The following is a 14,070-nucleotide window of genomic DNA, read 5'->3' on the forward strand; positions in this document are numbered from 1 at the left end:
GATTAGGGATGTAGAATAAGATCATGCTTTATAACTACTAAAGAACAGTTAATATCTTAGCAATAGGCAGGTAATAAGCCAGTAGTTATTAGCCTGAAATGTGATTTAATCTAAAGTGTTACCAAAAAATCATTAGAATATCAAGTAGAGACACATTTTGGATAGATCATTTAAATTTCTTGACATAAGTAGATGAAAACTCAATTAAGCATCTAATTACTAATATGCATTGCTGAGCACATCATTTAGAAGAGCTTTAAAGGGGATTTTTTTCAATATGTCGATGGCATAATTGTGTGTATAAAAAAAGAAAATCAAACGCGGAGAATCTCAGAAACCCTTTTGTATGAGAAACCACCTCTTCTGCCATCACATCTGCAGCTGACCCTCAGAACAACAGAAACTGTTGCTAATTCACAAATGTCACTTTAGAGCTAGTATTTGAATGATTCTCTAGCGTAATGTCTAAAGTGATGACAAAACAGGTGACCTTGCTGACATTTTAAAATTTTAAGGCTGAACGGCATGAAATGCCATCAGTCTACAGAGATTTCCAAGTATTTCTGTTGCAACCGGAATTTCACAATAATAACCCCAATAAAGCCATAGCAAAGCAAACACCACCAGTTTCTGTGGTATAAATACAGCACTGTTTGTTCTGCTGTAGTTTGAAATGTATGCTGAGAAAATGCTGCTTTTCCCCCCTGAGGACTTATTATGCGGTCTCTGTCACCATCTTGTGGTGGAACGTCAATCGTCAGTTTCTTTGGTCTGCTCAGACAGGATGATGGCGGCCAATGTACTGAATCCGATGCTCCGAAATTATAAATATTTTAAAATAGGCACTATCCTTATAAATAAACTGCATAGTTGCAGTCTAAACAACTACATTCTCGACTTAAAAAGCCTCAAAAGTACATTATGTTGTCCAACAGCAGGAATATTTGTCAAACTGTAGAGTGTCCTCTGATTGTTGTGTATGTGGGTGGAGTAATACACAAGAGTGAAGGCTGAAGAGGCTGTATGAGTGCTGTTATTTGCAGAATATCGCATGGCTATATATTATTATTATTATTTATTTTTTGTTTTTTTTAACCCTCATATTACAGATTTTCAGATAGTTATTTGTTGGCCAAATATTGTCCTGTCATAAATAACCGTACATTAATGAAAATCTTATTTGTTTAATTTTCTGACAGAGCGTAAATTTCAATTTCAATTGACACTTATGGCTGATTTTAGGATCACAAATGGTAGACAGGAGCTTTGAATATCTGTCAATTTACAATAAAAATAGAAATTGTCATTTCTGTAGGGTAATTCTAGTCATTACCAAAGCATTTGTCTGTGGTGCAGCTAAAATGGATAAAATAGAGTAATCATTTATAATGTTGCAGCTAAGTCAGTTTAAGCTTTAGCCCTAAATTTTCTGCTCGGAATTCATTTTCAGTAGGGGGGTGCAGTTCTCCCAGTAAAAAAAAATAGAGTTTGTAAAGAAGCATGTTATTTGAAGACGACCATATTTCTTAGGCCATGACCCTGTCTGCTTATTAACATTACAGCAGTCAGTGTGATCTGGAGGTTTTGTTTAGTTTCTTTCTCACTGCAGACATCCGGTCTGTTTTAATTACAAGCAGCTACTCTCTGTTTTCCCCTCATAAGTCACTGTATGCGAGTCCAGAGTTCATTCTTCTCTTCACGGGCACCTAATGTGCTACCCATCAACCATATCCCACAAATGACAGATGGGAAGTCATTCATTTCCAGTGAAGATTAACAGGGGAGCTGGATTTCTCAGAAAAGTTGCATTAAAATGATCAAAAAGATTTTTTTGAGAAGCAGAAAGTATCAAATATAATCAAAACACATTTTCAACAATGATGCGAAATATTTTATAGGATGTGTTTTAATAAATGCTGTGACTCGTATTACTAAGACGACTGAAGTAATGATGCTGAATAGTCATTACCTTTATCCACTGTGCTAAATCAACCTAATTGTGCTAAAAATGTGACCGTGACACACTTTCTCTCTCATCCTCAGGTTGGAAAAGAGGCATGTTATGAGAAGTGGCGTGTGGAGAACTCGTGGGGAGATGACCGTGGGAATAAAGGTGAGGGGTCTCCATCTGTCTGACACTAGCGCGTGATTTCTCATTTACAGATGTTTAGCTTTTGACATCGAATAATTCAATTTGCTGCAGGATTACCTCTCGGGCCTCTTTTAGTCTCTCTTTTCAATGGCTTAATTTAGCTCTCGTCTGTGAACATCGGGAGTCGGATATTTGATTTAGCATGGGGTCTGTGTTGGATTCAGAGGTTTAGAGCCCGCTGTGTGCGCTAGTCATGCCCGGCACATCTGTAGACCCGCTCACAGCTGGACCTCGTGTCCAATACCCACTGTCTTATTTAAAACAGACGCTACATCGAGGTGCTGTTTAATTAGCTTTGGCTGCCTGGAGAGAGAAAGAGTGTGTGCGCACATGAACACGCTGCCTTTTGCTTTCCGCTTCCTCGGACCTGCATTCCTCAGAAGATTATCAAGGTATTTTGGCCTGCTCGCTTTTTGGGAAAATATTTTCCTTTGCAGATCTCTGCCTTTTAAAGTTCAAAGGTTGTGCTACAGGTGATGGGTGTTATTTTTTCCATGTTGAAATACTTGTTCCCTTACATGGTGTAATGAGAAAAGTCAACTCAAGAAGTTATTCATAGGCAGGCTACGTCAAACATCACTATTTCTGTTGCGCACACAAATCCTTTTAAAGACATTTGTACTTTTTTTTAGGAAAAGAACGGATTAAACTGATCAAAAGTGATGATTTCTATTTCAAATAAATGTTCTTTTGGACTTAAAGGGCACCTATGATCAAAATCATCTTTTGTAAGCTGTTTAGACGTACAGTGTATTCACAGTCATATTGGGGTGATATAAAGACAATAAGTCTCTTTTTTTATTTCCTGATGTTAAAATAGGATTCAAATCCCTCCCATTTTGAGGCCGATCACAATGTGATATAGGAGTGAGGTTTTCCCACCCACAAATTTGATTGACAGCTGCATATTAACATGTCTCCGTAGTAACGCGTATAATCATATCCATAAGACAGGACGTGCACAAAACAATCAGGATTAAAAGATCTGTTCAGCTCTCTGTGATCATCAATTATCATTAAATGTGATCAAGAATGAGTTTTACAAGTTTAAAACCTTTTTAAAACAGTGCATGTTTGTAATGAATTACAGTGATTTTACCGTCTTTATCACCACAGCCGCATGTCAGTACACTATTTAAAAGAAGACGCTTCAGTCCCGGTTTGTGGCGGTTTATTTTGTACATTAACATAACAGATATCAACACAGCAGTGGATATTAATGTGTATTCTGTCACATTTGCCGTGCTAAAATAGTGCAAAGTTAATTGAGCGCATTGCAGAAAGGCTTGAATTAACTCTACAACAAACTCATCAAATAATCATTTGGAAAGTTCTTGCTGTAGTGATTCTCACAAATGTTAGGTGAGATCTGCTTTCTTCATGTCTGTCACTGTGCTGTTTATCTGATGCAGCTGAGGCAGAGATTGTGGCACACTTTGACAGGCATGTGGGAACGGTGAGCGGGGAGAACTAGCATTAAAGGCACAGGCAACAAAAACCACTACATTGTGTTCAGAGCAGAAAATTCACATATTCTGAGAGCTATAATAAATAATCTGATGGGGGTTTTGAGCTGAAACTTTACAGACACATTCTGGAGACACAAAAGACTTCTCTTAAATCTTGAAAAAAGGTTTAAAATAGGTGCCCTTTAAAAATGTACAGTACACTAACAGTATTCAAAAAATATTTAACGGCACAACATTTTCAACACTAATTATAATAATAAGAAATGATTCTTGAGCACCAAACACATTAAATGATTTCTGAAAGATCATGTGACACTAATGACTGGAGTAATCGCTGCTGAAAATTCAGTTCCTTATCAAATAAATATATGACCTTTTTTAAAATAAATATATATTCAAATATAAAACATTCAATTGTAATAATTTACACTATTATTGTTTTTACTTTATTCTTACCATTCCCAAACTTAGTGTAGCGTATAGTTTTTTCAGAACCTCTAATTAGAGTGATGATATTTAGTCAATTTTAGCATTTGCTAATGAGTATTTGTAGGCATGTAACGATTCACCTGACTCACGATTCAATACGATTCACTATACAAATCTCACTATATGATTTAGTCACAAATTTTTAGCAAATTTATTTGAAGCAGGCGAAGAGCCCTTTCATTTTTTTCTAAAATGATGCACATTTTTTGGCCAAATAATAACTAAATTGCTATTTAACCAACCCAAAAAAAAATTATAAATAAATAATACAAACTAAAGACTAAAAACTGTGACTGTGCTGGGATTTTACATTTTTAAAAAGAAATATTAGCATATTTATGTTTTCTGGTATTAGCTGAGGTCTTACAATGTCTCCTGCTGATGAAAAAACTTCACTGGGGACTGAGATGGCTGATGCGGAGAGGTAAGCCTTTCCTAAACCAGAGAGCAGTGTGTACAGAGGTGGTCAATAGGCCCTCTGATCCAGAGGACTGACCACTGGCATAAAAACTGATTCTAAAATTAGTAATTATACAGTAGGCTAGAGACAGGAGTTGAAGATGATTATGAAGATAAATAATTAATATTAATAAATATTCAATAATAATAAGCAAATTATTAAAATATGCATAAACTAATTTAAAAAGTAGAGGGGGTAAAATATTCTAATACCTGGTTCTGTAACAGAACACCTATCTCTTTCAGTCTGAAAAACATCTTCATACTTTCTATGAAAACACTGGTGCACCGTGTGATCTACGTAGCAAATCTACTGGTCCGCGTGGTTTGCCTTAAGTTTTTTTTGTGTGTATAGACGTCTGTGACAGTTTAATGTGTGCTGCATTATGTTAGTTGTTCTGTTAGTGTAAGTAAATGTCTTTTCGCAGTATTTGCACACAGTTTGTGTTTTGTCTGGCGCACTTCACCACTGTCATTTTACTCTGCCGCCCCACCTCTTGCTCACCACTGATGCGCAGGTAAAGTGAATTTGCGCCTGTAAACACAGCACCCCCTCTGTTCAAAACATGTATTGCGATTCGTTCAACATTTATACCGATTTTATACATATTTTAATCGATTTTTAACCGACTCACAGTAAATCGTTACATCCCTAAGTATTTGATATTGAACATTTAATGCATTTAATAACACTAATTATGTAAAAACACTGTTAAATTCTTTAGCAAATCTAAATTTTATTTTAATATTATATTCATTTTCCATTATTTATTTTGGCAAAATGGTGTAGAATTTTTAATATTCAATATCGTAGGTGAACGGCTAAATCATTGCCCTAGCAACCACCGAAAACCTTATTGACCACCTAACAACTCTCTAGCCGTGCCAACATCAGAAGTTCTACGCTTCAACTTTAACCCACTGACGTTTGCAGAAACATCTGCCAATGCTTTAAAAACAGCAGCAGTACAACACGTTGTATTAATAAAACACAGATCACATCTAATCACGGCTGTTTACCAATTCAAAATGCCACAGTTACACACAAATCAAGGATTTTTGTGCTTTTCAAGCAACACTGTTTGACAGCCAGATGAGGAGGGACGTAAAAAAAAGTGTTGTTAAGGTTAAAGGGGTCACAGGCTCTCAAATTGGTCATAATATTTGTTTCCCCTAAAGATTAGACGGTAATATAATGCACTCCGGGGGTCCGAGTTGATATTCCTAGAGAAACATAGGCTTGGGAAAATTTATCATGTGTGCTTTACTCCTGACTATTTTTTTGCCTCTTTACATATCGTGGCACGAACAAAAGGTTGAAGAGGGGCAATTGTGTAACTGATTCTGACAGAATATTTATAATGTGGTCAGTGGCTCGCTGGAGGCCCTGAAGCTTGTAGATTTTACGGCTGTGGAAGTGGAGTGACGAATTGAGAAGTAAATATTCTCTCATGCGCTTTGTGTTTCCCAGGAATGAATGATCTTTACTACAAACACAATCAAAGACTGCTAGCTGCATAAACATACATGATGTTTTATAGGGAAAATCAGTTTGTTCTTCACATTCTGAACAGTTTGTTGTAGAGGCTTGACTCTGTCTCTTCTCATCCAAAAGAATGCCCTTTCACACAAATTCATGTATTTGGGAAAACTCAAAGAATTGAGCTGAGAAATCCAAGCTTTACTGCTCCATTTGTTCTCTGTATGTTCTGCTCTATTTCACTAGGTATTTTTTCCATTTGATAGACCAGTTGACATGTCTTAGTTAGCCAGGCATTGTTGAAGAGCGAACATTGTGTGAAATAAAGCTTATCGTCATCCATTTCCTGCTTTTAGCAGGGCAAAACTTTCCTGATGTCAACTTGTTTTTACATGATTAACAGAGGAACTGGCTTTATCAGGAGCCACTGTTAGACACGAGAAGATCCTGACACACCCTGAATGAAAAATACACTTCATATATGTGTGTGTTTGCTTGTTTTAAAATCAAAAACGGATCAGTCTGGAGAGGTGTGAACAGATAGGCAATCTAGACAGGGTGTGTCCCTGTGGAACAATGGAGAACGTGCGGTGCTAATGGGATCAGGATTTCATTTGACATCAGATTTGGCAGAGTTGATCGCTGTTTGCTGTTAAAGTTGTACTCGCAAGCCTAATCGGCTTTCAGTGTGTGATGAAAAATCCCATCTTACAAGGTGGGCACTAAATCAGACATCTCTCAGGCCTATATAGCATTGTACATTTCTTATCGTAATTACCGGAATATGTTTAGCTTTTTTTATCATGTGAAACGTGCTAGGACTGGTGCTGCCTTCACATGCTATCGAAATTATCTTAAGTATGAATTTCCTTATCGGATATTGGTCATGAACTGCCTCTCAAGTCGTATTCACTACAGGGAATCACCAAGATAATTTTGGTATCTGAGTTCGGTGTGCCGTTATATTTGGTAGTTGCTACTGTGACTGGTATTTTTTGAGATGCTACTGTATATCACATTGTTGTTGAAGTGGTGTATATTTACAAATATGAATAACCATATTAGGCATATTTTGAACAGTTACATTAGCATGTATTTGACCAAATTTTAAAGGGCACCTTTTATGAAATCATCTTTTGTTAGCTGTTTGGACGTACAGTGTATTCACAGTAATATTGGGGTGATATAAAGACAATAAGTCTCTTTTTTAAATTTCCTGATGTTAAAATAGGATCCAAATCCCTCCCATTTGAGGCTGATCACAATGTGATGTAGGAGTGAGGTTTTCCCACCCACCAATTTGATTGACAGCTGCATATTAACATGTCTCCATAGTAACGCGTATAATCATATCAATGAGACAGGACGTGCACAAAACAATCAGGATTAAAAGATCTGTTCAGCACTCTGTGATCATCAATTATCATTAAATGTGATCAAGAATGAGTTTCACAAGTTTTAAAACCTTTTTAAAACACTGCATGTTTGTAATGAATTACAGTGATTTTACCGTCTTTATCACCACAGCCGCATGTCAGTACAATATTTAAAAGAAGACGCTTCAGTCCCGGTTTGTGGCGGTTTATTTTGTACAATAACATAACAGATATCCACACAGCAGTGGATATTATTGTGTATTCTGTCACATTTGCCGTGCTAAAATAGTGCAAAGTTAATTGAGCGCATTGCAGAAAGGCTTGAATTAACTCCACAACAAACTCATCAAATAATCATTAGGAAAGTTCTTGCTGTAGTGATTCTCTCAAATGTTAGGTGAGATCTGCTTCCTTCATGTCTGTCACTGTGCTGTTTATCTGATGCAGCTGAGGCAGAGATTGTGGCACACTTTGACAGGCACGTGGGAATGGTGAGCGGGGAGAACTAGCATTAAAGGCACAGGCAACAAAAACCACTACATTGTGTTCAGAGCAGAAAATTCACATATTCTGAGAGCTATAATAAATAATCTGATGGGGGTTTTGAACTGAAACTTTACAGACACATTCTGGAGACACAAAAGACTTCTCTTAAATCTTGAAAAAGGGGTAAAATAGGTGCCCTTTAAAAAATCAGGGTCCAAGTTTGTTTGCTTTGTTTATATACATTTTATAGAATATCTTGTATACATCTGGACTTTAATAGGTTTTATCCAAGAAATAAAAGGACAAATGCACCAAAATAACCCAGATGTCCTCTATTATTCCAATTCTTTCGAACAACGGACAAACTTGCATGATGACTTCATAAGTGGGAAGCAGCATTATATTTCAAAGTGATTTAAATTTTCTATATTCACTTTGTTCTGAATGTTGTGCCGGTCGCGGGGTTTGTTGAGGAGTGAGTATTAGACTGGCAGGAGAAGGCCGGGACTCTATTGCAGCTCTCATTGGCTAAGGACCACACAACTGGCCATATGACTAAAGTGTAAAGTATTTTTATTTTTTTTCAGTGCCATGTTTAGGGGCATGAAATTCTAAAGTCGTCATCCCTACAATAACGGTTTGGTGTGCAATCAGTACATTAAACATTCAAGAATGTCACTTTAAGTCATCGAGAAATTCTGATGCAAACCTCAGATACTTAAGGAACATACAGTTGATCCTGATAAGCACTCATTGTGACAGCTGTAAACACACTGGCATTCTTCATCCATGAGGGAGTTTGACATAACAGTGGCTTTGTGTCCAGACGGACCATTTAAAAGCTGGAAACCTAGAATAACCTTATAGAACTCAACCAATAACAAGACTGCATAAAAAGCTTTCAAAGTTTTTTCCCCCATTGTGTTTGCCTACTGTATATGAGTGAGACGTCTGGGGCTGCAACTTGAGTGAGGACAATTACAGAGTGCTCATTATTGTTTGTAAATGTTTCATTTTATTTAGTGATACAGTAACGGATTTGACATTATTTCTGAATTAAATTATAAAATGTTACTTTTGGTACAAAAATTTAAGAAAAGTTTTCCTCTGTGGTTTGATAATCCATTTTAAAATGTTAGTGTTGTCAATACCATGGTGAATGACGTGAATACTAGAATAATTTATGCTAACAGGAGTAAAAGAATATTTGTAAAGGGATATTTCACCCAAAAAATGAGTTTTTATCTTCTGTTGAACAAAAAAGAAGATAGTTTGAAGAATGTTGGAAAGCAGCAGCCATTGACTTCTATAGTATTTTTGGTTCCTACTATAAATGTCAATGGTTGTTTTTTTTTTCCCAACATTCTTCATAATATCTTGTTTTGTGTTTTCCAAAAAAAGAAAAAGAAAAAAACATTAAAAAAAGATAGAGCCACTTGTGTGTGAGGAAATTGTAAGGAAATTTTCATTTTGAGGTGAACTATCCCTTTAGGCATTTATTTCACTGATCAGTATTGGAGAACACTTTCTGGTACCACAGACCCTTTCAGCTATAGTAATTAAAATTGTTTGTTCAAGTACCCCAAAATGGTTGATCATCTGCAAAAGACAAATGCATGAGAGTACAGCATAAAGCAGGGAATCTTAATGGATGCTCGATTCAACACTACAGATGGAATTGATCGCTAATGGGTGGGAAACATCGTTTGTTGTAAAACTGAGGAAAGACCAAAGTGAGTTAAGAAGTTTGTGAAAGGTGGAGGGGGAAGTTTCTTGCTTTGAGGTTTGTTTTCTGCAGCAGTTTTCCTCTTAGACAGCAACATGCCAGAGTGAATGCAAATATTTATCAGTAGCTCCTTCAGCAACATATGGTTTCTTCCATGCATTCATCGCCCAATCAGTCAGCAATCTTCATGCAGGTAAACAAGCCCCAACACACACCAAATGGACAAAATAGTTCCTTAAAGCTGAAAACATAATGAAATGGTAGCCCAGAGTCCCAATCTAAACTTGATTGAGAATTTCCAGAAACTCCTCGGTGACAGGTATGACTAAAAAACCACTACAGTGAGTGAACTGTGGATGAGACTGAAGAAGAGCAGAGCAAGACCACAGCAGAGAAATCTAGAGAAAAGTGCTGTCCTGTTCTTGCTGATGTCATTCAAAGCAAGGGCCATAGAACCAATAATGGTATTGTTTAAAAAGTTAGCATTTTCAGGCCCATGAAATGTAGTAATTGTGTAAATAAATGACCAAAGTGCATCAAGTTTTGTTCTTTAGAAAGTTAAAAATGCTGTCATGTAAATGTCACTATAGATCAGTGGTCTCAAACTCAATTCCTTGAGGGCGGCAGCTCTGCATAATGTAGCTCAAACCACTTCCAACACACACCTGTTTATTAGTCTCTAGTAGTCTTGAAGACTGCGATTATTTGGATCAGTTGTGTTTGATTAGCGTTGGCGTAGCATTAGCGCAAAACTGTGCAGAGCTGCGGCCCTTGAGGAATCCAGTTTGAGACCTATGCTATAGACCATTTTAAGTTTCCAGGTTTGTCAGCAGCGGAAGTCATAGTTAGGTAAGCTTATGCCTCATTCAGACTAGCAGAGACTTTGGCCTGTCGCTCTGGGTGGCGATCTGCTGCAAGCAAATACAACCGGCCTCTGAGAGAGAATCACGTGACCTCTACTGGTGCTCCTATTGGCTGTCACTTATGAAAGTTGCTTTTCATTTGCATAAAATTGAAGTATTCTCAACTTTGTCGCGTCACTCGACATGCCCACCTGGTCGCTAACGGACCCTATTGCTTGGAGGTCACCGGGAGTTGTTCGCTCTCCGTTGAGATGAACGGTCGCTTGTCGCTTTGCCACTGCGAGTCGCTTGTAGTGTGAATGAGGCTTTATAGTGCAGTGAATGGGAGAGTACCACAAATTTTTTGAGTTACAATTTGCTCAAATAAAAAACAATAGTTTTCACTACTTTAAAAAAGGAAATTAAATTGGGTGCGAGTGGAGAGAACAATAGCTACGTTTTTATCCACTTTTGGATATGCGCATAAAAAATGAGTTGATGGAAACGCCAAGATCCGCATTAATTTTGAAAATGTGCATAAAAAACATGCGCATAAGAGTAGGATAAATGTTTTATTCGATAAGAATGAGAATGTTGTTTTGGTTATTCTAAAACGCCTTAACCATTTCTTTATTAGTGTTATTATATTATTGATTACCTCCAGAACTGTCAAAAGCGTCTGTGCTACCCGTCTGGCGTCTTCAAATGCCACCACGTGTTCATTACGCGTCAACATAGTGTCTTCTTAGGCGCAAGTCATTTATTAAATGAGGAAAAGATTGGCGCAGCTTCTCCTACCGTGGCAAATTCCGTTTTTACTTTAGATTTTTGGCGCCAGTTTGAGTTGCTCAATGGAAACACTGCTTTATTCGCAAGTCTTATATGCGATATTCCAGTTTTACACATTTTTTGGAAGGAAACATAGCTAATGTCATATTTTACTGCACTGTCCATAGACGCAGATTTGTATTTTTTTTATTTTTTTTATCTGTTATGCATTTATATTTAACACGAATGAAGATATTCTAATCTAACAAACATTTAAAATTGTTTAATGGTTAAAATGTTGCTGGTATATGAAACAATCAAATTATTTAGCTTTAACATACAATGCGCAATATAAATGAGTACACCCTGTTTTGAAAATGAGCATTTTTATCCATTTCTCAGTGAATATAGGTTATATTTTGGAGCATTTGATCAAAACTGATTTATTAAACGGATATATTTATTAAAATATTATTTTAGTCAGAGAACATCTTTAGAAATAGAAAGGTAATGCTTTTAAATTTATGAAATATTGGGAAAATATTACAAACTACACATTTTTATACATTTTTGGTTTCTCTTGAATTTTGCTCATGAATTTTTTTATTTAATATTTTTCCCCTAACATATACATTTAAGCTACTAATTTTGTTTTTACTTTAGATTTTTGGTGCCAGTTTATCAGGAAGTGACTATTTTATTCTCTTTGACTTGTTGGATGGAAACGCTGCTTTATTTGCATGTCTTTGTTCGCAAATCTTTACTCGCACCTGCGATATTCCAGTTTTGCGCATAAATTTCACTTGCATTTTTGGATGGAAACATATCTAATGTCATACTTTACTGTACTGTCTATAGACGCAGCATTAGAAACACCTTGCAGAAAGCGTTAACAATTTCTTTGTATTTTTTGATTCAAAGATGGTGTATTGCTTGATTACTTTCAAGGGTCTAAGATGCAGATGATCTACGAAACACGTCCTCACCGTCTTGTGAAAATGGTCTATAATGTGATTATTTTTTCTCAACCGTGCAATCTTTGTTTTCCTGAACATATGAGTAATCAGTAGGCTGATGTCCTACTGAGCGTTGCGATCTGATGTTCGTCCAAGAGCTTCTGCTGCAGCAAATTAAACAGCGTTCCACTCCTCCGTCTTGCTATCTTTCTTCTGCTCATCTCTCATTTTAGCCATTTATCTCTGTCTGCTGTCCTTGCCTCATCTCTTCCTCTTCCTGCAGGATATCTGATCATGACAGACGAGTGGTTCTCCGAGTACGTGTACGAGGTGGTGGTGGATAAGAGTTTTCTTTCTCCTGAAGTGCTGGACGTCATGCAGAAGGACCCCGTCGTCCTCCCGGCCTGGGACCCCATGGGAGCCCTGGCATAACCACAGGAGCCAGTCTGATCTCCTCAACTTCACCTTCAGCTGGTTTTAACCCCTCCCACCATCTCTCACAACAAGCCTGGTCTAGAAAAAAAAATAATAAAGTTTTTTTTGCCTCTTTTTTTATTATCACAGGAGTCTGAGTGTGGAGTCATTTCAGTGCTGCGTTTTGCTTGGGGGTTTCCAACAGGTTGTTAAAACGTCACCTAACAGAGTCAGTTGCATTCACTAAATCCTCAAGCGAAGAGTCCATTGGGTGCGCCAGAATCTCACTGGAAATGGTATGTCATCCAGGTGAATAGATGTGCTACTTTCCTTATGTACCATTTTTACCTACTATATAGCATTGAGAATTTCTGATGCAGCCTTATGCTGAGTTCAAACTGATGATTTTAGCCCTGATTTTGACTCGCCGACAAATGAGTGAAATCACAGGAAAATCAGTGATGGTTCATGTGAATAACAATCACAAAGTGTGAACTATCAAAGACACGATCTGAGAGAATCTCCGATGAGTCGCTGTTGACTGAGATATTTGGCATGCTGTCGGTGACTCAAAGTCATGCTATGTAAAATGTGTTCTGATTGAAAGTAACATTGGCGATTACCTACAGCCAATGAGAGAGCAGCATCCACTAGTATGAGAATCTGCAGGCCAGCTGGAGGTTGGGGAAAAGTTCAAATGGGTTCTTTTCTGTCTATTTGGACCCAAGAAGTGGAGTAAAAACTAGTGTAAATTTGGCAGGAGCACCCGTGTCTGTTTGACTGGGTCAAAAAAAGTACATTTTCTACAACCACTAATAACAAAAGATATACTATGTTGTTTTCCATGTCACTTCTTGCATGTGTTTGGTTGTGAGATGTAGTTTGTGGACCAAGACAAATTTGTCGGCTATTCTTCCTATCGTAAAGTCATGCAGTGTGAAACCCGCTTTCGCCGTTCTGTCTTGCAGTGTAAACACAGCAGTGACGAAATGCTAGCCTAGATAGTTATGCAGTGTGAAAACATTTGTGACACGACTATTTGACTTTGAAAATCATGCAGTCTGAACTCGGTATTAGGGTGTGACTCAGTAGTGTTCAGTCATGAGGGCATCAGCCATTATAAGTGCTGTCTAAATCGCAAAATTCCTCCCTGAAATGTTCATGGCCTAAATAGTCTCACAATGCACCATAAAAATCATACCCTTAACGGAAGTTCAAAAGTACGAAACAAGAATCACGTGAACCAAATCATCAAAATAAACACAAACGAAAGACTTTTTTCAAAAAAAAAAAATCTGTTATGTAATTATATTTAACATGAACGAAGATAGCTAGACAGGTTAACAACAATCTAGCAAACATTTAGAATTATTTAATTGTTGAATGTTGCTGCTATATGAAACGATCACATTATTTAGCCTTAACATACAATGCGCAACATAAATGCGTACAC

The 14,070-nt window shown here is 37.1% G+C and overlaps 1 protein-coding gene across 1 annotated transcript in view; it reads left to right on the forward strand.

Moving 5' to 3' along the window:
* Positions 1-12,764, forward strand: part of blmh (bleomycin hydrolase) — a 40,107-nt gene extending 27,343 nt beyond the window's left edge. Inside the window, exons 11-12 of the mRNA XM_056474430.1 lie at positions 2,044-2,113; positions 12,487-12,764. Of these exons, the coding sequence (XP_056330405.1) occupies positions 2,044-2,113; positions 12,487-12,635 (219 nt within the window). The 3' untranslated portion in view covers positions 12,636-12,764. The remainder of the gene's footprint in view (positions 1-2,043; positions 2,114-12,486) is intronic.
* Positions 12,765-14,070: the final 1,306 nt, after the last annotated feature.

The sequence above is a fragment of the Danio aesculapii genome, chromosome 15 (assembly GCF_903798145.1).
Source record: "Danio aesculapii chromosome 15, fDanAes4.1, whole genome shotgun sequence".
NCBI classification, from domain to species: domain Eukaryota; kingdom Metazoa; phylum Chordata; class Actinopteri; order Cypriniformes; family Danionidae; genus Danio; species Danio aesculapii.